This window comes from Colobus angolensis, unplaced genomic scaffold (assembly GCF_000951035.1).
Source record: "Colobus angolensis palliatus isolate OR3802 unplaced genomic scaffold, Cang.pa_1.0 Scaffold239, whole genome shotgun sequence".
NCBI lineage: Eukaryota > Metazoa > Chordata > Mammalia > Primates > Cercopithecidae > Colobus > Colobus angolensis.
In genome coordinates, this window is record NW_012115588.1 from 376,189 (window position 1) to 401,713 (window position 25,525).

Sequence of the window (25,525 nt, forward strand, 5' to 3'; positions counted from 1 at the left end):
CAGGATGGTCTCGATCTCCTGACCTCGTGATCCGCCCGTCTCGGCCTCCCAAAGTGCTGGGATTACAGGCTTGAGCCACCGTGCCCGGCCAGTACTTTTAAAACTCTATAGATGATTCCCAGGTTGGGAGCCAGTGCTCTTGCAGAGGTTCCCATGATGTAGAACAGGAGGCTTCTGATGCAGCAGGAGCACAGTTGGGCTCCAGCATTGTGCCATCTTCTAGTTACACCAGCAACAGCTCCCCTCCATGCTTGGCAAATATGGGCATGTGAGCTGCCCATCTCATCACCCTTGCCCTTAATGTGACACAGCTCATGTCAGAAGCTTGATTTAACCATATAGTTGTAAGCTAACAAAAAAGGAAACAAAAATACGATCTTTCCTCCAAAGTTACCTTTTCCTGTCATACTTGCTCCCCCTGTTTCAGCCAGTCATCTCCCCATTCCACTCCTATTTTTCTTACGTTCTGGTATCCAGCTCTGTAATTTCAATTAAACAATAAATCCTATTGTATCAGTAAGTCCTGCCAGTTCTGTCACTTCTTATGTTTATGGGTCCTCTCACCCACACCCCACTTCACCTGTCTCTCTTACCCTCTTTCAGTTCACCCTCCACGCAGCTATCGGGGGGTTCTTTGGATAAGGCCTGATTTCTTGGCAGGCATTCAAGCTTCTATGACCTCACCATGCCCATCTTTCCCACCTCTCTACTGGCTCTGTCCTCCTTAACACCCTACCTTCCACAGCTATATGTCACCTACTGTTTGTCACCCGATGCCTTCTGCTTTTTATCTTTCACCATCCCTCCTGTGTTACAGTGTGCCTGTATGGTCGCTTCTTGCATGGTGTTGCCCAACTCCACTGCATCGTTTTTATCCACCTCCTCACTCTCACTGGGCTGTGAAGAGTGAAACCCCATCTCTACTAAAAATACAAAAAAATTAGCTGGGCGTGGTGGCGGGTGCCTATGGTCCCAGCTACTCAGGAGGCTGAGGCAGGAGAATGGCGTGAACCCGGGAGGCGGAGCTTGCAGTGAGCCGAGATTGCGCCACTGCACTCGAGCCTGGGTGACAGAGCGAGGCTCCGTCTCAAAAAAAATAAAAACTGGGGACAAATTTACCTATCCTATAGGTTGTTAGAAGGAGTAAATAGAGTAAATTTAAAGCATTTACAACAGTGCCTGGCGGTAGTATGTGTGATTACAGTAAATGCAGGTGTTGGAAGGTACTTGGTAAATGCTGGAAAGACCTTTCCCTAGACCCCTCCCACCCCAGCAGTTAGGTGCTCTGTCTTCTGGTTCTCAGAGAGTTGGAACTGGACAGCAAGCTGGGGCTCGTGACTCACCAGGCCACTCTTCTGTGTTTTGATTTTCTAGTGCCCAAGGTTGAAGCAATGAATAAAAGACTGGGCTCCTTGGTGGATGAGTTTAAGGAGCTTGTTTACCCACCAGATTACAATCCTGAAGGGAAAGTTACCAAGAGAAAACACGGTGAGGAGCTGAATGTGGACATGTGGGCTATTTTAAAAAATTGCTTTTATGATGGTCTTATCACAGTGGGCAGTATCCTTTCAGAAATATCTATTCACACTCTACTTAAAATGACTTTTATCCAAAAAACAGGCAATAACAAATGCTGGCAAGGATGTGGAGAAAAGGGAACCCTCACACAGTGTTGGTGGGAATGTAAATTAGTACAGCCACTATTATGGAGAGGAGTTTGGAGTTTCCTCAGAACGTAAAAAGTAGAGCTACCATATGATCCAGCATGCCATATGATCCAGTATATATCCAAAAGAAAGGAAATCAGTGTATCAAAGAGAGATGTGCACTCCCATGTTTATTGCAGCACCATTCACAGTAGTCAAGATTTAGAAGCAACCTGTGTGTATCAGCAGATGACTGGATAAAGAAAATGTGGTACACATACACAGTGGAGTACTATTCAGCCATAAAAAAGAATGAGATCCTGTCATTTGCAATAATATGTTAAGTAAGCCAGGCTCAGAAAGACAGATATTTGCATGTTCTCACTTATTTGTGGAATCTAAAAATCAAAACAATTGAATTCATGGAGATAGAGCATAGAAGGATGGTTACCAGAGGCTGAGAAGGGTAGTGGGTGGTGGGGCATTGGGGGGTTGGTGGGGATGGTTAAAATAGAATGATTAAGATCTATTTGGTAGTACAACAGAGTGACTATAGTCAGTAATTTAATTGTACATTTAAAAATAACTAAAGGAATACAATTGGAATGTTTGTAACATAAAAGACAAATGCTTGAGGGGATGGATACCCCCTTTGTGCTGATGTGATTATTTCACATTGCATGCCTGTATCAAAATACCTCATGTACCCCACAAATATATATACCTACTATGTACCCACAAAAATTAAAAATGAAAAAATTTTAGAAAAGAACTGTCTATACAACCATATGTATTTATACATACCAGCATACATATTTCAGCACAAAATGGAATAATAATCATTGTTTTCTAGTTTGCTATTTTTGATACTCAGCTATATATGTTGCACAGTTACTTATATCTGCACTTACCTATCTATCTCATTTTTTAAAAAATGAGGCTGCAGAGTAGTTCATTGGATAGATACACCAGGTTATTTAACCAGACCTGTATTGACAGGTGGATATGCTGCAGTGAACATGCTTTTCCATTGTGTACTTGTGTGAATAGATCCACAGGATACATTCTTGCAGTGAATTGCTTCCAAAACAGTGATAGATTTACCCTCTATCCAAGAAGGAGTGAGAATGTTTTCCTGTACTCTCACCCTTCCAGGACTTAATTTTTTAAATTTACAATAAAAATGATACAGAAGTTGGCCAGGTGCGGTGGCTCACACCTGTAATCCCAGCACTTTGGGAGGCCGAGGTGGGTGGATCATGAAGTCAGGAGTTCGAGACCAGCCTGGCCAACATAGTGAAACCTCATCTCTACTAAAAATACAAAAATTAGCCAGATGTGGTGGTGGGTGCCTGTAGTCCCAACTACCCGAGAGGCTGAGGCAGGAAAATCCCTTGAACCCGGGAGGCAGAGATTGCAGTGAGCGAGACCATGCCATTGCACTCCAGCCTCGGTGATAACAGCGAGACGCCGTCTCAAAAATGACACAGAAGTTATGTCCTTTTTTTTTTTTTTAAGACAGTCTTGCTCAGTCACCCAGGCTGGAGTCCAGTGACTCAATCACAGTTCACTGTAGCCTCAACCTCCTGGGCTTGAGTGATCCTCCAGCCTCAGCCTCCTGAGTAGCTGAGACTGCAGGTGCACACCACCATGGCTGGTTGATTTTATTTCTTGTAGAGCCAGGGTCTCACTATATTACCAAGGCTGGTCATGAACCTGTAAAAGATTTTCGAAGGAAGGAAGGAATGACTTACCCAGAGTGAGCAACAGTTTTGGGTAAACTGATGGCATTCACACTACTTGTAATTTCCTCCTAGGTGTGATCTGTGTTTTATTTTGCACTTTAAATGAAGCTGCCTTATCGAGATAAGTCTTCCCCATGGTGTCCTAGGCTGGCATTACAGCTTTATGGTTAATTGCAGCCCAGATTATATGAGGGCCCCCATGCCATGTAGCGGGATGCCACTTGTAGCATTTCCAGTCACTCCCTTCTGACCTTTTCCCCCAGATAATGATGGTTCTGGAAGCAAAAGGCCCAAGGTAGAGTATTCAGAAGAGGAGCTGAAGACCCACATCAGCAAGGGCACGCTGGGCAAGTTCACTGTGCCCATGCTGAAAGAAGCCTGCCGGGCTTACGGGCTGAAGAGTGGGCTGAAGAAGCAGGAGCTGCTGGAAGCCCTCACCAAGCACTTCCAGGACTGACCAGACACCGTGCGTCCAGCTGCCCTTCCACAGTGTGGCCAGGCTGCCTGGCCTTGTCCTTAGCCAGTTAAAATGTGTTTCTCCTGAGCTAGGAAGAGTCTACCCGACATAAGTTGAGGGACTTTATGTTTTTGAGGCTTTCTGTTGCCATGGTGATGGTGTAGCCCTCCCACTTTGCTGTTCCTTACTTTACTGCCTGAATAAAGAGCCCTAAGTTTGTACTATATACCGTTCTTTCGTGTGAAGGAGAAAGGTGTGTATGCCTTGCATCCAAAACTCACTGGCCGTCACTTAGCTTAATTTTCTCTTTCCTTGGGAACGCTCATCACCACAATGGAAACAAAACAAGTATCAGCAGGGAGGGTGAGAGTGACGGGTCAGGGCAGGTGAAGGTATTTGGGGAATAAGAAGCCCTAGCAGGATTATATTCTTATCCTCTGTCCTCTAGCTTGTTTTTCTTTAAATGTGTCATGTTAAGGTGTAATCAGATTTCTGAAGCAGTAAGAAGGTAACACTTTTAGTTCTGGGGCCATTTGGTTCCTGAGTAAACAGCAACTCCCTCTCATTGCATTCCTCTTAATGCGACATTAAGTCTTGCAAAAATATACCGATTTTCTGTTGCCATGAGAATTTGGGTTCCAGAATAAGTGAAATGAAGAGTTATTCCTCTTGTGTTTCGGGGGAGCTGTAGGAAGTTCAAGAAGATGAGGAAAGGTCCTAATATTTAAGGAAGGGGAAGAGGACAGGAGTGTCGTTTACCTTTTTTTCCTCTATTTCCCTGCTTTGTCCTCCCTGTCTTCTGAAGAATTATCCTGAAGGAAGGAAGGAGAGCATCTGGAATTGTTGATCTGCTTTTAGGAGGTGAGTAAGGGTTTGCAGGTCCTGTGTCCTTCAGGACTAGGATGAGCAGCACTTCGAGGAAGAGAGTGTAGGAGGTGCCCGATTACTCCTCTTAAGAGATTCTCAGCTTTGGATTCTTGGCTCTAAGCTTTATAGGTTTTTTTTTTTTTTTAACCTGTTTTTGCTTTTGTTTTTGTTTGAAAGGAGATACTGTATTTTTTTGTATTTCCTTACGTGTATGGGCAAGAGGGGAGATAATTCTCCCATTAGATGCTTAGAAATTGTTGAGAAATTGGACCATTGCCCTTAAATGGAGCAAGTTTGGAAACTGGATTCTACAGGGGGTTAATATACCAAGGTAGATTGGAATCACACTAGTCACAGCCAGTCACCTGCAATAGGAGGACAAGGAGTAGCCCCACTGAGCCCTTGGTATCCAACCCTGGATGCTGGAGCTAGTAAAGAGCAGCCCTGGAGTGAGCCCCAGGCTGGCTTTGCTGTGCACACTATGCCCAAGCCTATGCTCCGTTGCCTCTTACTTCCAAAATGGAGAGAATGAGAGTTCAGGGGTCAAACACCTACCAGAGCCAGGTAGCTGTGTGGATGTTAGACAAATCACCCGAGGTCTATGCTAAATAGCAGCAGAGTGTTATTTGTCTGTAAATGAATGATGCCTTCTCTGCCTGCTGAACCCCCCACCCAGGAGAGAAGAAATACCATGTTCCAGTGCAATTGGTTAGGCCTTTGGAAGCTCACGAGGCTGATTTAGCAAATTTACGTTTTAGTGCCATCATATATACAAGTGACCTTGGGCAGTTTATGAGGCATTTTTGAGTCTAAGCTTCCATGTTCTTATAATAACATCACATAGTGAAAATGAGAAAATACATAAAAGAACATGGCACTCTAGGTACAGTTGGCCTTCTGCATCTGCAGGCTGCACATCCATGGATTTAACCTACGTGGATCAAAAATATTTGGGGACCAGGCATGCTGGCTCACGCCTGTAATCCCAACACTAGGAGGCCAAGGCAGGCGGATAACGAGGTCAGGAGTTTGAGACCAGCCTGGCCAGCATGGTGAAACCCCATCTCTACTAAAAATACAAAAAATTATCCGAGCATGATGGCGTGCACCTGTAATCCCAGCTACTCGGGAGGCTAAGGCAGGAGAATCGCTTGAATCTGGGAGGCGGAGGTTGTAGTGAGCTGAGATCGCGCCATTGCACTCCAGCCTGGGCAACACAGTGAAACGCTGTCTTAAATAAATAATAAATAAATAAATAAATTAAAAAAAAAAAAAAACTTGGGGGAAAAAAATGAATGGTTGCGTCTGTACTCTTGCTCTTGTTGCCCAGGCTGGAGTGCAGTGGCACAGTCTTGGCTCCCTGCAACATCTGCCTCCTGGGTTCACACGATTCTCCCGCCTCAGCCTCTCCAGTACTGGGATTACAGGCACACACCACTGCGCCCGGCTAGTTTTTTATTTTTAGTAGAGACGGGGTTTCTCCGTGTTAGCCAGGCTGCTCTCGAAGTCTTGACCTTAGGTGACCTGCCACTGTGTTAGCCACTGTGCCTGGCCAGACTTTAATTTTGTCATTAGCCGACCAGGCGCGGTGGCTCACACCTGTAATCTCAGCACTTTGGGAGGCCGACGAGGGCGGATCACCTGAGGTCAGGAATTCAAGAGCAGCCTGGCCAACATGGTGAAACCCCGTTTCTATTACTAAAAATAAAAAAAATTAGCTGTGTGCGGTGGGAGCCTGTAATCCCAGCTACTCGGGAGGCTGAGGCAGGAGAATCACTTGAACCCGGGAGAAGGAGGTTACAGTGAGCCGAGATCACGCCACTGCACTCCAGTCTGGACGACAGAGCAAGACTCCGTCTCAACAACAAAATTGTCATTATTCCATAAATAATACAGTATGACAATTATTTACATAGCATTTACATTTTATTAGGTATCGTAAATTATCTAGAGTATTATTTAAAGTATCCGGGAGGCCGTGCGTAACTCATATGCAAATACTGCGTCATGTTACATCAGGGACTTGGGCATCCTCGGATTTGGGTATCTGCATGGAGTGCCGTGTGGCGCTTGGCTTCTACCGCGGCCATCGGGCTTCCATCCGCCAGGTGGCGATATAGCCGGCGCGGAGCGCGGACCTGAGCCTGCGCATGCGCGCCACGGAGGAGGTGGGCCGGGTTCCCGGACCTGGGAGCCATAAGCGGAAGGGTCTGGCGGGCTAAACTCAGCTGCACCTGGGTACCTTCTGGCCGCCGCAGCAGCTCGAGAACACGAATCCGTTTGGCCAAAAGTGAAACAAACACACGGATGCACATATGTCTGTTTACTTCTAGGCCAGGTGCAGAGGGAACGTCTGGAATGGCACTCATCGAAAGCTGCAGTTACGTGGGAAGATGAGCCTTTTACCTCTCAGCGTTTCCCCTTATGTAATGTCTTGTTTTAATGTCTTATTGAAAACCAGAAGAGGCCGGGCGTGGTGGCTCATGCCTGTAATCCCACCAGTTTGGGAGGCTGAGGAGGGCGGATCACCTGAGGTCAGGAGTTCCAGACCAGCCTGGCCAACATGGTAAAACCCCATCTCTACTAAAAGTACACAAGTTAGCTGGGCATGGTGGCATGTGTCTGTAATCCCAGCTACTCAGGAGGCTGAGGAAGGAGAATCATTTAAACCCGGGAGGCGGAGGTTGCAGTGAGCTGAGATTGATTGCTCCACTGCATTCCAACCTTGGCGACAGAGCGAGACTGTCTTAAAAAAAAAAAAAAAAAGAAGTAATGTGTTATTTAATGACAGAGATAAGTTCTGAAAAATGCATTGTTAGGGAGTTTCATCACTGTGTAAACACCATAGAGTATACTTTAAAAAACCGGCTGGGTGCAGTGGCTCACGCCTGTAATCCCAGCACTTTGGGAGGCCAAGGTGGGCGGATCAAGAGGTCAGGAGATCGAGACCATCCTGACCAACATGGGGAAACCCTGTCTCTACTAAGAATACAAAAATTAGCTGGGTGTGGTGTCGTGCTCCTGTAATTTCAGCTACTCAGGAAGCTGAGGCAGGAGAATCGCTTGAACCCAGGAGGCGGAGGTTGCAGTGAGCTGAGATTACACCACTGCACTCCAGCCTGGGCGACAGGGCGAGACTGTCTCAAACAAACAAAAACCCTAGATGGAATAGCCTACTATACATACACCTAGGCTAGAAACCTGTACTGTATGTTACTGAATACTGTAGGCAATTGTAACACAATGGCATCTGTGCATCTAAACATAGGAAAAGTACAGTAAAAACACAGTATTATAATCTTATGGGACCACTGTCATTTATGTGATCTGTCATTGACCAAAAACACTGAATGCACGACTGTGAAAAAGTAAGCACTGCATAAAATTCCACCATCCAAAAATATAAAACTGCTTCAGGGGTGGTAATAAGAACACTGGAGTAAGCTGGGAGAAATGACCAGCCCAGGATGCACAGAACAGGTGCAACTGGCCAAGGTGGCTCCCAGGTTCCCCCTGGTGTGCTTCTTGCTGGACCAGGGGTGTATGGGTCCAAGCTGGTGAAGAGGGGATCTATTCTCACTTGACCACTATGGTACCCAGTTATTTGCACCTTGGAAGACTTCTCAAGCTGAGGTATTAGGCTCTCAAGGGACTTATCTTTAAGATAGTAAGTAGAAGAGGCAAGTGAGGGGGCAGTGGCTTGAGTCACCAATACCAATCCTGCATGTGCCAAGGGTTACTAGAAACCCTGATTCTCCAACAATGATTCTCAATTGGGGGTGATTTTACTGCCGGGAGCATTTGACAAGGCCTGGAAACATTTTTTCATCGGGGGGGGGGGGGCTGCTACTGCCACCTAGTGGGTAGAGGCCAGTGATGCTACTAAACATGATACAACACAGCAAAGTCCCCACAAATTAACCAGCCCCAAATGTCAACAGCACAGAGGTTGAGAAAGCCAGTTCCAGTGACAGCAATGCCCCAGTTGAGTCTGTATGACGTTTTGAACTGCCAAGGCAGAAACTACCTGGTAGGAGGAGACAGTTCTTCCATAGCCTTCTGGTAAAAAAAGTCTAAGCTAACTGGCCAGGCGTGGTGGCTCACACCTGTAATCCCAGTGCTTTGCGGGGCTGAGATGGGTGGATGGATTACCTGATGTCAGGAGTTGAAGACCAGCCTGGTCAACATGGTGAAACCCCGTCTCTACTAAAAATACAAAATTTGCCGGGCGTGGTCGCGCATGCCTGTAATCCCAGCTACTTGGGAGGCTGAGGCAGGAGAATCACTTGAAGCCAGGAGGCAGAGGTTGCGGTGAGCTGAGATTGTGCCACTGCACTTCAGCCTAGGCAACAAGAGTGAATCTCTTTCACAAAGAAGGAAAAAAAAGTCTAAGCAGCTATCACCACTCTAGTAATACTAAGTATGTCTTCTTTCCAATTTTAGCCGGATACTTACTAAGAATCAGGCACTGCCATTCTGTCATCAAAATGGAATAGATTTTTTTATTAGGATGCTCACAAGAATGGAGAACACATGAACTAGCACTCTCCTCATGTGACAGAGAGTACATCTAACCCACAGGGTGGCAGGACACAGGGGAAGGGCTCTCAGAGCTGGTGCCAAGTGTCCACCAAAGAAAGTCCCATTCACCAGAGAGAGGTTGTTTCCTTGGACTCCATCATCTCTGTTACAGCTACCAGCCAGGTCTCCATGATCTTCCTGGAATCCTTCATGCCAGCACCAGTTCATGCTCTCTGACCTTGTCACTCCCGACTCTTTCAAGACCCAGGTCAACTGCCCCATGGCTCACAGGCCGCCTCTAGATTCCTGCAGCACATCTCTTTGGTATGCTGCTGCCCTGCCACCCTCAAGGCCATGGTTGGGGGTAGGGGGAGAACATCAACATCACATTACCAAAAGCAAACAGCAGGGGTACATGAGTAAATGACACTTGGGCATAGCCAAACAACCTCACAGAACACATGCTTCCTCCCTCAAATGATACACAATCGCCCAAATGCAAAGGAAACCCCTTGATCACTTTAACACATATGAATGATTCTGTGTGCCAGGCACAGGGATACTTAATGAATGGTGTTTAATTCCACCACACTTTGCACACAATAGGAAGCTAGTGGCTGAAAGCTGGAACCGGATCTCTATCCTGGCTCCATCAGCTTTCTCCTGGCTCTTTCTGCCTTTCAACGGTGCCACCACACTGCTTCTATCTGCTCTGAACACTTGTTCCAAAAAGGGAGGATAAAAGGATGAAGGATGGCAGAGGGAGGGAGGAAAGGAAGGGGGAAAACAACCCTATAAAACACAACAAAAACAAAAATCCAGAAACAAGATTTAGTACTACAACATTTTATAACAATACAGAGTAGCTGATAATACTACATGCTAACACAGACAATATGATACACGACCTCAGCGGGGCAGGGAGCACGTGGCAGAGGCCATAGGTTTAGACTAAGAGCCTTTCAATGGACTGCTGAATGGATTGGATCTGCTGTTTCAGCTGCGAGCCCTCTTTGATGGTGACAGAACAGGCGATGACAGGCCTGGAGACCCCACAGGCTCTTCCCAGGGCCTGCTTGGAGCGTACAAACACGTAGGGCACGTTCTTGTCTTCACACAGCAGTGGGAGGTGCAGAATGATCTCCAGTGGCTCGGCGTCTGCAGCCATCACGATGAACTCAGAGATGCCCCTGTTGAGGGTTTTGGTGGCTGTGGAGAGAAGGGCGTGAAGCTAACAGGTGATGTGGGCTTGGGTAGGGCAGCCACAACAAACTGGGAAGAATGCCTAGGCACACACAATTGTGTGTGTCCTAGACCGACCCTGGGATGTGATAGAGGATTCAAACATCAGTCAGTCATACACAATGGCCTTTTCTCAAGCTCTACATTAAACCCACCACTTATCCTTGAAACACGTCCTGAATCTGACCTTTTTTTTTTTTTTAATGAGATGGAGTCTTGTTCTGTCTCACAGCTGGAGTGCAGTGGTGCGATCTTGGCTCACTTCAACCTCCGCCTCGCGGGTTTAAGTGATTCTCCTGCCTCAGCCTCCCAAGTAGCTGGGATTACAGGCACGTGCCCCTAATTTTTGTATTTTTAGTAGAGACAGGGTTTCACCATGTTGTCCAGGCTGGTCTCGAACTCCTCACCTCAAGTGATCCACCCACCTTGGCCTCCCAAAGTACTGAGATTACAGGTATGAGCCACTGTGCCCAGCCTAATCTGGTAACTTTTTTCTTTCTTTCTTTTTTTTTTGAGATGGAGTCTCGCACTGTCGCCCGGGCTGGAGTGCAGTGGTGCAATCTTGGCTCACTACAACCTCTGCCTCCCAGGTTCAAGTGATACTCCTACCTCAGTCTCCCAAGTAGCTGGGATTATAGGCACCCGCCACCACGCCCAGCTGATTTTTTGTTTCACTATGTTGGCCAGGCTGGTCTCAAATTCTTGACCTTGTGATCAACCCACCTTGGCTTCCCAAAGTGCTGGGATTACAGGTGTGAGCTACCATGCCTGGCCCTGACCACTTCTTTTTACTCCTCTGCTATACTTGTCCAAGTTACCATCATCTCTTGCCTTGTCAACTGCAAGAGCTTCCACAAACCCCCACCAGCAAGTAGTAGTTTATTAATAAATTAGTACTTCTCAAGGTATCACTGACTGAGAGTCAGAGTTTTACTATCTCAATCTGCCATAATCAATACTTCTAGAAAGCTCACCCTACACGGGACTCACCATGCAAGTTCAACACCCCACAGCACCGTTTCAGATGCATACTCTCCTGATTGCTTGCCTCTGTGGCTCAGTGCGAATACTCTGCATTCGTGCTGGAGTACTGGAGAAGGGCACACACTCTAGAGCTACACTGCCTGAGTACAAACGCTGGCACTCATTCTTGTTACACAAATGACCTTGAGCAAGGTGTTTAACTTCCCTTACTTTTATCATCTATAAAATAACTCTACCTAATAGGATTCTACCTAATAAAACAATAATTACCTAATTCTTCTTAACCTAATTCTAATTACCTAATAATTCTACCTAATAGGATTCTTGAAAGGATTAAACAAGTTAATAAGAATGAGGCTAGGCGTGGTGGCTTACACCTGTAATCCTAGCACTTTGGGAGGCTGAGGCAGGTAGATCGCCTGAATTCAGAGTTTAAGACCAGCATGGGCAACACGGCAAAACCCCATCTCTACTAAAAATATAAAAAATTAGCCAGGTGTGGTGGCATACACCTGTTGCTCCAGCTACCTGGGAGGCTGAGGTGGGAGGATCACCTAACCCCAGGAGGTTGTGGTTGCAGTGAGCCATGATCAATGCCAATGGACTCCAGCCTGGGCTACAGAGACCCTATCTTAAAATAAATAAATAAAAAAATAAAAAAAAAAACAATAATAATACCTGACACATGGTAAACGCAAAGCATGTTCATTTCTATTGATACTACTATAGTTTATTCACCCTACAAAAGTCATAGGAGTGACTCTTTCACAGTGGCCTACACTGTCTCATGTGATCTCCTAGTACCTCTCATCCCCTCACTTAGTTCCAGCCACACACTAGCCTCCTTAGAGTCCCTCAAGCATGCCTTTGCACCATGCCCAAAAACGTTTCTTTCCAACACCCTCATCTATTCAGTTCTCTGCTCAAACTTCAGCTCCTCAGACAGACCTTCTCTGAATACTCCATCTAAAAAGACCCACCACTGCCATTCCTATGTCCCTTCTCTACTTTATTCTCTTTTACAGCATTCTTTACCACCAGTCATAAAACCTATGTCTTTCTCCACCGGAATGTACACTCCAAGAAGGCAGAGACTTCGTTTTGTTCACCAATGCATCACCAGCATACATACATGTGCCCGGCACACAGCAGGCAATCAATAAATATGGCAAGAAAGAATACCTGACACTGAGGCAGAAGTATGGAAAATTGCTGCATCTTCCTCCCTGAACTCCTAGTAAGCATATTCTGAACTGAGTTGCTGAGACTGAGCATATCCACTCAAGGATCTGTGTGCCTAGCACCGTGCAAAGTATGGCAAGAGGAAATAAGGTTGCTCTGTGTCCATGAGTCCTCATCTACCTGAGGTGTAAGAACTCACGCCCCTGCCCAGCCAAGCTGACCTGAGTGCATCAAGTGAGAAGAGACACCTCCCAGGAGAGCTGGTGAGTCACCCTACAACGCCCCACTGGTCACTGCTATACCAGGCACTGCAGTTAATGCAGTGTGACGAGCAGGGAGGAAAGAGCACCACGATGAGAGTCTACTTTATCTTCCTTCAGCAACACAGGTAAAAGCGATTATAATGGTTCTCCTAAATCTCGAACACGGTTCACAAAATCTCTAATGTTTCCATTAAAAATCTTCAACGACAAAAGAGCTCTACCACATCACACTACCGGCATCTGTTAAAATGAGAGTATTCTGGCGGGGTGTGGTAGCTCACGCCTGCTGTTATCCCAGCACTTTGGGAGGCCGAGGCAGGCAGATTGCCTGAGCTCAGGAGTTCAAGACCCGCCTGGGCGACAGAGTGAGATTCTGTCTCCAAAAATAAAAAATAAAAAAAAAATAAGGCTGGGCAGCCAGGCGCAGTGGCTCACGCCTATAATCCCAGAACTTTGGGAGGCCGAGGCGGGCAGATCACTTGAAGTCAGGAGTTCGAGACCAGTCTGGCCAACACGGTGAAATGTCATCTCTACTTGAAAAAAATAAAAATAACAATAAGGCTGGACACAGTGTTTCATGCCTGTAATCCCAGCAGCACTTTGGGAGGCCAAGGCAGTGGATCACCTGAGGTTAGGAGTTTGAGACCAGGCAGACCAAAATACTGAAACCCCATTTCTACTAAAAATACAAAATTAGCCGGAAGTGGTGGTGCATGCCTGTAATCCCAGCCACTTGGGAGACTGAGGCAGGGGAATCACTTGAACCCGGGAAGCGTAGGTTGCAGTGAGCTGAGATCCTGCCATTGCACTCCAGCCTGGGTAACAAGAGCGAAACTCTCAAATAAATAAATAAATAAAATAAAATAAAAATCGAACAAAGTGAGGGTATCCTATATTACCTCTGGGCAGAAGTATCATGCACACATAATTATTCCACTGAAAAACAGCTTTTTTTCTTTTTTACAAAGGGATGTGGTGCTCGCTTCAGCAGCACATATACTAAAATTGGAACAATAGAGAAGATTAGCATGACCCCTGCATAAGGATGACATGCAAATTCGTGAAACGTTCCATGTTTTTGAATAATTGCATCCAAAAAAAAAAAAAGGGAGAGGGGTAGGGAATATTTCTGGGAACCAAATGAAATTCATGAATGTTAAGTATAAGGGATGCTAAAAAGCATTAATATCCCTTTCCTTCTGATGGCTCTGGAGAGGTCATACAGCTACTATACAAAGTCTCTACAACTGCTTTCCAATGGTTCAACAAAAATAAAATTCATTTATAGAGTGAAAAAGAAGGAAAATGTGGCAAAATGTTAATAACTGGGGGGTCTAAAAAAAATTCTTAGCCCATCAGCTTTAGCATCTAATGCCAAAGACCTCCTACTGGTTGTAGTCAAAAGCAGCTAGCCCTCCTCCTCCCAAATTGGAAATCTAGACCAGAGGCCCCACATGGAAACAGGTGCCTTTAACATTCCCCCAGAGCACCCTGTGGCTGCCTTACCCTCATTGGCTCCTTTCCGAAGCTGCTTATAGTTACATGACTGCTGAACGAGATCCAGTAGTTTCTTGGTGAGGTGGGCATCGGCAAGGGGATAGGCCTTCGGATTCACATCGGCCTCAGTCTATGGGGGAAATAAAAGTATCAATCAAATTGAGCCAGAAGTTTTCCTACCTGAGTCACAAAATACTAATCAACAATTGAGACACAGCGGGCAGGTGCCCTGCTCCCCAACCCGCAAACACACAAAACACCAGGTAGTTAACAATGGCCTTTCCACTCCTACCTTCGAAAAAAAGGAAATACAGTATTAGGTATTAGGAATTACACAGTTCAATAAAGTATACTAAAGCTCGTATACTTTTGTCTTTCTTCAGCCAAATGTTTCATAATATTACAGCAAATGGATTACAAATGGCCATGGCTTAGCATCCATTTGAGTCCATGGGTAATTCATTTCTGTTTTTTAGACAGAATCTCGCTCTGTTGCCCATGCTGGAGTGCACTGGTGTGATTTCAGCTCACTGCAACCTCTGCCTCCCAGGTTCAAATGATTCTTGAGCCTCAGTCTCCCAAGTAGCTGGGACTACAGGCGGGCACCACCATACCCGGCTAATTTTTGTATTTTTTGTGGAGACAGGGTTTCACTATGTTGGCCAGGCTGGTCTTGAACTCCTGGCTCATGCCTATAATCACAGAACTCTGGGAGGCCGAGGCGGGTGGATCACCTGAAGTCAGGAGTCCATGGGTAATCTTTAAATTTGAATTTCCATATTCCACTGGAATTTACTGAATCAATAAGATATAATTTACAGTAAATGTAGCACAAAGTTCTCTTTCCATTCCCCATTCTATATGCATATCTTCTGTTCAAACCCCTGGTTTCCAACACACCAAAGTATTTCCTCACCTACTTTACAATACACACAAAATGGTTCCAAAATTGCTACATCAATATACCACCTCTACCAACAAACTGACTGAAGTCAAAATTTATTTTTGTTCTTAGGATATATCCTATTAAAGTCATCCAGTGACAGGACTTTGTTCAAAAGTTATTAAAATTAAAATTTTCCTTGTGGTTAGCAATTTGGTATACAAGTAAGTTTATTTCGTTTGTAGTCAGCTTGCTTTAAATTTTATTTTTCAAATATGTAAAATATCTTCATGGTTTAAAAGTCAAAACTATGCCAGTGATAGCAACTCAATGTTTTGACAACTGGGAAAGGGAAACAATCATCCTCTGTGCCTTTCCTAAATGCTGTATTAGGAGGTAACCAGATGAGAAGTACCTCTTGTATCACTATTCCGCCTAATAAATAAAGAGGGAATGGTACACTTAAATATCACCAACTTGCAACCCTTATTAACTAATTAATGGCATTTTCAGTTATGTTAAAAATCCTTACTTTATAAATACATACTGTAATACTTATGGATAAAATGACGCCATTGAGATTTGTGTCAAAATAACCCATGTAGGGGCTGAGCGCGGTGTCTCACGCCTGTAGTCCTAGTTACTCGAGAGGCTGACGCAGAATAGCTTGAACCCAGGAGGCGGAGGATGCTGTGAGCCGAGATGGCGCCACTGCACTCCAGCGTGGGCGACAGAGTGAGACTCCGTCTCAATAAATAAATATACATCCACGTAGGGAGCAAATTGGGTGAGTGGCCTTCCTTTTCCGCTCCTTCCATCTCATTCCCACTGCTCCAGTTAACCATTTCATTACTTTCATCTCCCTCTCTTCTTTTTTTACAAACACATATTTATGTACAAGGATATATTCATATTATAACGCAGGTGCGGCCCCGCATGTCGCCATCGAGTGTAAGGTGTGAATTGCGAGTGACTTGCTGTGGCTACCACCTAACCTCGGCCTTGGAGGCTAGACACAGGGTGGACAGCAGTCGCTGGAGACGGAGACGGCCAGGTTGGACCACTCATCTACAGCGCCTGTCTCGGTGGTCTCCTGCCCGATACCGCGCGCCTGCCTTTTTCTCCTTCAATTTTTTTACAGCTTTTCTGACATAGCTGGACCACGCTTGCAGCACCGCGGCTCTCGGGAGGTGACCCGTGGGTAGGGGCCCAGTAGGAACACTCACCATAGCGTCTGTCTTGGTAGCCTCTCGCTGGACACCGCGAGGACACCACGCCTGTTGGTCTGGAGAGTCTGCTGCCCCGCACCGCAAGGACACGGATGCCCCGCCCCCAGGAGCAGGAAGTGACGTCACTGCCGCCAGCGGAAGTGACGTCCAGGGCCAGCCTGTACACCAGGACTCCCTGTCTTCTACCTAACTCGTTATCTTAGGCGAACCTTTCCTGGTCCCAGGACAACTACGAGAAATTAGGTGAAGGATGGAGGAGTTCTCTAAAGGAAGGTGGTTGAGGGAGGTCGAGGGAAGACCTCCATATTATTTTTCTCTTCCTCATACATTTATTTAGTGACATAGTCTCCCTCTGTCGCCTAGGTTGGAGTGCAGTGGCGCAATCTCGGCTCACTGCAACCTCAGCCTCCTGAGTACCTGGGATTACAGGTGGCCGCCATCACGGCCAGCTAATTTTTGTATTTTTGGTAGAGACGAGGTTTCACCACTTTGGCCAGGCTGGTCTCGAACTGCTGATCTCATGTCATCTGCCTGCGTCATCCTCCCAAAGTGCTGGGATTACAAGCGTGAGCCGCCACACCTGGTCATCCTTTCTTTTTAATGTCTATAGAGCGTGTCTCCTTCATATGTTACTCACTTAAACCTTTTCTTTTTAGAGACAGGGTCTCGCTCTGTCACCCAGGCTGGAGTGCTGTAGTGGCATCTTGGCTCACTGCAACCTCCTCCGGGGTTCAAGCAATTCCCCGGCCCCAGCCTTCAGAGTAGCTGGTACTACAGGCACGCACAACCACACCCGGCTACTTTTTTTGTATTTTTAGTGGAGACGGTGTTTCACCATGTTGGCCAGGCTGGTCTCCCAACTGCTGACCTCAAGTGATCCGCTTGTCTTGGCCTCCCAAAGTGTTGGGATTACAGGAGTGAGCCACCGTGCCTGGCCTTATTTTTTTGATTAGTCTTTCTGAAGGGGACTTTCCTGGGCTCAAGTGGTCCTCCTGCCTCAGACTCCCAAGTAGCTGGGACTACATGCATGCATCACCACGTCTGACTCATTTTTTAATTTTAGAGGCACTGTCTCATTATGTTGCCCATGCTGGTCTTGAACTCCTGGCCTCAAACAATCTTCCTGCCTGGGCCTCCCAAAGTACTGGGATTACAGGCGTGAGCCACTGTGCCCAGCCCATTTATACATTTTTAATCTTTTACTATTATATAAATGCTATAATGTCTAATCTCATCTATACCTAATCTATAGTATGTTTCATTCAGTATATCTGTAAGATAAACTCCTAGAAGTGGGATTAATGAGTCAAAAGATATAATATGCATTTGTAACTTTTATATCTATTCCAAACTGACCCTATACAGGGTTTAACAACTTGCACACCCGCCAGCAATGCATGACAGTGACAAATTCCCCAAAACTTTGACAACAGTGTCAAACTGAACTAGCTTCATTGCCTGGGGTAAATATCTGGGGTTTGTTGTCTCGTGCCAAGAAAATTTAGGGCACGGACACACAGGAGTTTAGGAGCAAGGTTTTTTTTTTTTTTTTTTTGAGATGGAATCTTGCTCTGTTGCCCAGGCTGGAGTGTGGAAGTGCGATCTCGGCTTACTGCCACCTCTGTCTCCTGGGTTCAAGCAATTCTCCTACCTCAGCCCCTACCAGTAGCTGGAATTACAGGTGCACACCACCATGATGGGCTAATTTTTATATTTTTTAGTAGAGACTGGGTTTTGCCATGTTGGCCAGACTGGTCTCAAACTCCTGACCTCAGGTGATCCACCTGCCTCGACCTCCCAAAGTGTTGGTATTACAGGCATGAGCCACTGCACCTCGTCAGGAGCAGAGGTTTAATAGGCAAAAGAAAAAGAAAGAACAGTTCTCTCTGGTAAGAAAGAGGGGCATCAGAAAGGAAGAGACCCAGCAGTATGCTCTACTTTCTATTTCAGCAATTTCTCCTTTTGTTTTTTTCTTTCCTTCTACTTTCTTTAGGGTTATTTTGTCTTTGTGTGTTTTTCCTACCTTTTTGGCCCCTTTCTCTGTAGCATTAGCATCTTAGGCTCCAAGTGATACTTTCATTATATCCTTTCATTTGTTTCTTCCCCTCCTCTGCCCTTGTCACTTATGCTCTGGTATGTGGTATTTTCATTATTGTTCTGTTCCATTTTTGAATTCCTACTACAATGTCTTTTTTTTTTTGAGACAGAGTCTCGATCTTTCGCCCAGGCTGGAGTGCAGTGGCGAGATCTCAGCTCACTGCAAGCTCTGCCTCCTGGGTTCACGCCATTCTCTTGCCTCAGCCTCCTAGGTAGCTGGGACTACAGGCCCCCCCCACCACGCCCGGCTAATTTTTTGTATTTTTTCTTAGTAGAGATGGGGTTTCACTGTGTTAGTCAGGATGGTCTCCATCTCCTGACCTCGTGATCCGCCCGCCTTGGCCTCCCAAGTGCTGGGATTACAGGCATGAGCCACCGTGCCCTGCCTCCTACTACAATTTAAAAATCTGGCCGGGCGCGGTGGCTCAAGCCTGTAATCCCAGCACTTTGGGAGGCCGAGACGGGCAGATCACGAGGTCAGGAGATCGAGACCATCCTGGCTAACACGGTGAAACCCCGTCTCTACCAAAAATACAAAAAGCTAGCCGGGTGAGGTGGCGGGCGCCTGTAGTCCCAGCTACTTGGGAGGCTGAGGCAGGAGAATGGCGTAAACCCGGGAGGCAGAGCTTGCAGTGAGCTGAGATCCGGCCACTGCACTCCAGCCTGGGAGACAGAGCCAGACTCTGTCTCAAAAAAATAAATAAATAAATAAATAAATAAACAAATAAATAAAAATCTGATAGTTTATATTTTTCAAAATACTTTGTTACTAATTTTTAACTTATTTCCATTTGGGTAGGGCAAAAATGGTATGTAATATTAACAATGTTAAAATTTGCAGGGCTTGCTTTATGGCCAATTTTCAAAAATGTTCCATGTTTGAAAAATGTATTCTGAACCGGCTGCAGTGGCTCAGGTCTATAATCCCACCAACTTGGGAAACTGAGGCTGGGGACTGATTGAGGCCAGAAGTTTGAGACCAGCCTGGGCAACACAGTGAGACCCCCAACTCTAAAAATATTTAAAAACTTAGCTAGGGCAGTCTAGGCACTGTGGCTCACACCTGTAATCCCAGCACTTTGGGAGGCCATGGTGGGTGGCTCTCTTGAGGTCAGGAGTTCAAGACCAGCCTGGACCACATGGTGAAACCCCATCTCTACTAAAAATACAAAAATTATCTGGGCGTGGTGGCAGGCACCTATAATCCCAGCTACTTGGAGGCTGAGGTAGGAGAATGGCTTGAACCCGGGAAGTGAAGGTTGCAGTAGGCTGAGATCCCGCCACTTCAGCCTGGGTGAAAGAGTGGAACTCCACTCAAAAAAAAAAAAAAAAAAAAAAGAATTACCTTTTTGTTGTTGAGACAAGGTCTCACTCTGTCACTGAGGCCAGAGTGCAGTGGCATGACAATAGCTCACTGCAGCCTCAACCTTCAGGGCTCAAGTGATCCTCCTGCCTCAGCCTCCTCAGTAACTGGGACTACAAGTGTGGGCCACCACTCCTGGCTAATTTTATTTTATTTTATTTTTTATTTTTTGAGATGGAGTTTCGCTCTTGTTGCCCAGGCTGGAGTGCAATGGCACAATCTCAGCTCACCACAAGTTCCGCCTCCCGGGTTCAAGAGATTCTCCTGTCTCAGCGTCCCGAGTAGCTGGGATTACAGGCATGCGCCACCATGCCAGGCTAAATTTTGTATTATTAGTAGAGACAGGGTTTTGCCGTGTTGGCCAGGCTGGTCTCCAACTCCTGACCTTGTGATCCACCCACCTCGGCCTCCCAAAGTGCTGAGATTACAGGCGTGAGCCACCGCACCCGGCCAACTCCTGGCTAATTAAAAAAAAAAAAAATTGTTTAGGCTGGGTGCAGGCAGATCACTTGAGGTCAGGAGTTTGAGACCAGCCTGACCAACACGGCAAAACCCTGTCTCTATCAAAAAACAAAAACAAAAAATAGCTGGGCGTGGTGGTGCATGCCTGTAATCCCAGCTCCTTGGGAGGCTGAGACAGGAGAATCGCTTGAACCCGGGAGACAGAGGTTTCAGTGAGTCGAGATCCACCTGCCTCGGCCTCCCAAAGTGCTGGGATTAAAAGTGTGAGCCACCACATCCAGCCATACAAATATGTTTTATTTGATACTACAGTAGGGATTTTATTTTATTTTTTTTGAGACAGAGTCTTACTTTGTCACCCAGGCTGTAGTGCAGTGGCACGATGTCGGCTCACTGCAACCACTGCCTCCCCGGATATAGTGATTCTTCTGCCTCAGCCTCCTAAGTAACTGGGATTACAGGCACGGACCACCATGCCCGCCTAATTTTTGTATTTTTAGTAGAGATGGGGTTTCACCATGTTGGTCAGGCTGGTCTTGAACTCTTGACCTCATGATCCGCCCACCTCGGCCTCCCAAAGTGCTGGGATTACAGGTGTGAGCCACCGTGCCCAGCTGGAAAGTTTGGTTAATAATTTATCACCTTTTATTTTATTTATTTATATTTTTTGAGACAGAGTCTCACACTGTCACCCCGGCTGGAGTGCAGTGGCGCGATCTTGGCTCACTGCAACCTCTGCCTCCCAGGTTCAAGTGATTCTCCTTGCCTCAGCCTCCCAAGTAGCTGGGATTACAGGCGCCTGCCACCACGCCTGGCTAATTTTTTTGTATTTTTAGTAGACAGGGTTTCACTATGTTGGCCAGGCTGGTCTTGAACTCCTGACCCCATAATCCACCCACCTCAGCCTCCCAAAGTGCTGGGATTACAGGCATGAGCCACCGTGCCTGGCCCTGTCCCACATTTTAAAATAGATATACTTAAAAATATTACGTGGGCCGGGCGCGGTGGCTCAAGCCTGTAATCCCAGCACTTTGGGAGGCTGAGACGGGCGGATCACGAGGTCAGGAGATCGAGACCATCCTGGCTAACACGGTGAAACCCCGTCTCTACTAAAAATACAAAAAACTAGCTGGTCGAGGTGGTGGGCGCCTGTAGTCCCAGCTACTCGGGAGGCTGAGGCAGGAGAATGGCGTGAACCCGGGAGGCGGAGCTTGCAGTGAGCTGAGATCCGGCCACTGCACTCCAGCCTGGGCGACAGAGCAAGACTCCGTCTAAAAAAAAAAATAAATAAAAAATTACGTGGAACCCCCAAAGTACGTACAACTATGATATGTCAATTTAAAAAAACTTTTAAAATTGCTGTTGTTTCCAACAACCCATTCTCTGGAAGTCAGGATCCTCAACTCTCAATAAATATCAAATTCATAAAAGAGGAAAACTTCAGGAATCTGAACAGCCATCAAATACCTAAATGTTTCACCATTAGTAAGCAAAAAAGTTAAACTCAATTTTAAAACCAAACTACCTAGCTTATAAACACTAATTGAAACTTGCTTAGGGTGTATTTATTCACCTTTCAATTTCTTCAGAGGTTAAATAAATTAATGAACGATATCATACCACCAGCCAACCTAAATCCCTACCTAGCGTGATCAGTTTGGTTTCCCTGTACACCAGACAGCCAAAACTTGCAAGGTTTTGATTGGACAACAAATACTGCGTGCTCACTCTGTGCCAAGCATGAGGACTAGATGTTTAACATGCTTTATTTCATCTGATCCTCACAACATCCTCATGCACTGTCATCCCCATTTTACAGTTGAGCAAAACTGCAAAGTTCAACCTGAGACCATCCGATTCCAAAACGTTTCAGGAAACTGCATAAAAGCGAGCACTGAGTTTGAAAGCTTCGAGTTCTAGGTTCAGCCAGGTACTAAGCTTCAAAATGCACGGGAGGAGGTTTGGGGGGAGTGCTACCGCCGGGATCCAAGCTCCGCTGTAAGGATTAACTATAGAAGTTACAGTGCTTTGCAAATTCTTCCCTCCTCACCAAGTGCCAACCAAAACGACTACGCCAGGACACACGTTTTAGAACTTTCCCTATATGTTTAAAAGTCAGAGACGACGAAGAGTTTAGAGACGCCGCACGTGGTGCTACCAGACTTCTGGGTTTTGAAGCCACCACCTTGCGGGAGAAGCCGTTCCTGCGCTCCAGGAAGTCGCGCTCACTTCATGTTCCCCACAGCCCCCAAATGCCAGAGTCTCCTCTAGGTCCCTAGCGCGTGTGACTCGCGGCGAGCACTAGGCGCACACCCACAGATCTCCTGGACCCCAGCAACTGGGGTGGGGTGAGGTAGGGTGGGTAGGGGAGGTTGATCCGAATCCCAGGGTCCCACGCCACCATAGATTTCGTACGAAAAGAAACAAGGGGAAAAAAAGCTGGAGCCAAGTTTTCTTCACCCAACTTTTTGCCCTCTCCCACGTGGTTGGTCTCTTTCTCCCACTGGGCCCTGCCCCCTCCGCTCGCCGCAGACCTTCTCCCACGCAAACAGACCGTGCGGCAAAGCACCACAGCAGCGGGGATCCTGAGGTTTCCTGAGTTCTAACCTCGAGTTCTAACCTCGGGCCAGGCTGTTGGGAACCCGCGGCTGCTGGAGTTCTAACTCAGGGCCCAGCGGTTAAGAACCAACGCCGGCGGATGAGACGGCGCAGGGTCTAAGCCTTCATCTAACAGGCTAGGGAGTGAACGCAACCCCGAGTCTCCTGCTTCCCGGTCCCTTGGCCGGCGCACGCACTTACCATGGCTGCTGTTCCGCGGGCTCGGCACTCCTAGAGGAGCACAGCTGATTTCTGAGCAGCGTTCGCCTCCACCGGAAAAACTCACAGAAGCAGCAGCGGAAATGGCCCTGCGCGGCAGGAAGCAAAGATGACGCTACGCAAGCGAGCTAGCGGGCCCCGCCCACTACGGGGCACTAGCGCGGAAACTGGCTCTGCGTTGATGAAGGAACGTACTTTGGCGTTCTTATGAGCTGTCCAGTACAAATTATTGGCAGAAACAATGAATTAAAGATTCAAAAAATAACCCACCAGTCGGTCGCAGTGGCTTATGCCTATAATACTAGCACTTTGGGAGGCCGAGGCGGGCGGATCACTTGAGGACAAGAGTTCAAGACCAGCCTGGCCAACATGGCGAAACCCCGTCTCTACTAAAAATACAAAAATTAGTCAGGCGTGGTGCCGGGCGCCTGCAAACCCAGCTACTTGGGAGGCTGAAGCAGGAGAATCGCTTGAACCCCGGAGGTGGAGGCTGCAGTGAGCTGAGATCGTGCCACTGCACTCCAGCACTCCTGCTGGGGCGACAGAGCGAGACTCAAAGACCAAAAAAAAAAAAAGAAGGCTGGGCGCGGTGGCTCACGCTTGTGATCCCAGCACTTTGGGAAGCTGAGGCGAGCGGATCACCTGAGGTTGAGAGTTCGAGACCAGCCTGACCAACACGGAGAAACCCCTGTCTCTACTAAAAATACAAAATTAGCCGGGCGTGGTGGCGCATGCCTGTAATCCCAGCTACTCCGCAGGTTGAGGCGGGAGAACCGCTTGAACCTGGGAGGCGGAAGTTGCAGTGAGCAGAGATTGCGCCATTGCACTCCAGCCTGGGCAACAAGAGCAAAACTCGGTCTGAAAAAAAAAAAAAAATTCAGCCACTAAACGGTTAAGTCCTGGCTCATTATGATTGGCTGACGTCCCTGCCTGCTCAGATATTTATTTTGAATAGAACCTTTGGGTAAAAGAGTCTTCAGGGTAGCATTTATTTTCCCACCAACACTGATCCTAAGATGGGAAAAGTAATTCCCCCACGGGAAATCAGGCTACTGCAAGCAACGAGAAACAGATGCTGAATGGTTAAACAATAATACATGTATTCAATACAGTGTTTATTAGTTTGATAACAGATAGAAGGACAGGCAGATCCAAGTATCTCATAGGAAGAAAGAAATCAAGCAGACTGCAGGTTATATCACCCCATCACACATTCAGGGAACTCAATCTTCATTCCAGAGGATGGGGTTGTTTAAAACAAGTTCTTCCTCTTAATTACTTTTGAGCAATTCCCCAATACTGTCCTTACCTGCACCAAGAGCATGCTAGCCAACCCTGGCACCAGGGTCAGAGTTGAGGATGGGGCATCAGCCCGCTTTGTGAGGTGGCCTCAGTGACAGGGGTGCTATGAGGTGGCAGCTATCCTACTGCAGCTGGCTGCATCAGATGTGCCAGGCCTGCCCCCTAGCTCCCAACACCATCTGCCTGACCTAAACTTTGCCATGTTGTTGTCACTGTTGGGTGCCTGTGCCGTGGTGGGGCCATTTCACGGCCCTGAGTGGGAGCCAGTGCAGGGCCTGCTTTCCCAGGATCACAGCTGCAGGGACCCTCAGTGCTGTGGCAACCTGCTTGTCCTCTGCCTCTTTCTGGTCTGGCAGGTCCGGCACTATTGGCACCAGGTCACCAGGACCCGCTTCAGCACAAGGAATGACATCAAGGTGAGTGGGCCCCATACACTTTCACCCTCCTTCCCTCAGCACCATGATTGTCTCTGTCACTTGTTACAAGGACCTTGTTTCATGGCTGGTGTACCAGAAATGAATCAGAGGGAAACTCAGGCTGCTCGGGGAGAGCATCGGCCAAGCCCCAAACCCAGGAGTCACCCTGAGCTCCTCTCTTTCCCTCACTCCACACATTCAATCCATCTGCAAGTCCCAGGGGCTATACTTGCAAATTGTATCTCAAATCTGATCACTTCTCCCAACCACACCACACCTTCCTGGGCAGAGACACCATCATATCTCACTTGGACCATAGCAACAGCCTTCTGCCCGGTTCTTGCTGCTTCTCTTATCCAACCACAGCCTATCCTCCATACAGTCACCAGAAATGGACTTCTCCTTTCTCTCTCTTTTTTTTTTTTCTGAGACAGTCTCACACTGTTGCCTGGGATGGTGTGCAGTGGTGTGATCTTGGTTCGCTGCAACTTCTGCCTCCCTGGTTCAAGTGATTCTCCTGCTTCAGCCTCCCGAGTACCTAGGATTACAGGC

At 47.0% G+C, this 25,525-nt stretch overlaps 3 protein-coding genes across 8 annotated transcripts in view; 2 read left to right on the plus strand and 1 right to left on the minus strand.

Annotated features, from left to right (window-relative positions):
- The window catches only part of XRCC6 (X-ray repair complementing defective repair in Chinese hamster cells 6), a 37,565-nt gene extending 33,491 nt beyond the window's left edge, over positions 1 to 4,074 (plus strand). For all 4 annotated transcript variants that reach the window (XM_011945089.1, XM_011945091.1, XM_011945092.1 and 1 more), the window contains 2 exons: positions 1,375 to 1,488; positions 3,655 to 4,074. In XM_011945089.1, the coding sequence (XP_011800479.1) occupies positions 1,375 to 1,488; positions 3,655 to 3,848 (308 nt within the window). In that variant the 3' untranslated portion in view covers positions 3,849 to 4,074. The remainder of the gene's footprint in view (positions 1 to 1,374; positions 1,489 to 3,654) is intronic.
- Positions 4,075 to 9,192: 5,118 nt separating this feature from the next.
- NHP2L1 (NHP2 non-histone chromosome protein 2-like 1 (S. cerevisiae)) lies at positions 9,193 to 24,634 on the minus strand. Of its 3 annotated transcripts, none has more exons than XM_011945095.1 (4): positions 24,565 to 24,634; positions 23,238 to 23,428; positions 14,414 to 14,534; positions 9,193 to 10,445 (listed from the first exon to the last, which is right to left on the minus strand). In XM_011945095.1, the coding sequence occupies exons 2-4, from the start codon at positions 23,238 to 23,240 to the stop codon at positions 10,183 to 10,185; spliced, it is 387 nt and encodes a 128-aa protein (XP_011800485.1). In that variant the 5' UTR covers positions 23,241 to 23,428; positions 24,565 to 24,634; the 3' UTR covers positions 9,193 to 10,182. The 3 variants fall into 3 exon arrangements, with proteins under 3 accessions (XP_011800485.1, XP_011800486.1, XP_011800484.1); XM_011945096.1 differs by lacking the exon at positions 24,565 to 24,634 and adding an exon at positions 16,514 to 16,745 and having other exon boundaries at positions 23,238 to 23,353; XM_011945094.1 differs by lacking the exon at positions 23,238 to 23,428 and having other exon boundaries at positions 24,565 to 24,628.
- Positions 24,635 to 24,679: 45 nt separating this feature from the next.
- The window catches only part of LOC105514006 (chromosome unknown open reading frame, human C22orf46), a 15,823-nt gene continuing 14,977 nt past the window's right edge, over positions 24,680 to 25,525 (plus strand). The window contains 1 exon segment of the mRNA XM_011945093.1: positions 24,680 to 24,973. Within this exon segment, the coding sequence (XP_011800483.1) occupies positions 24,758 to 24,973 (216 nt within the window). The 5' untranslated portion in view covers positions 24,680 to 24,757.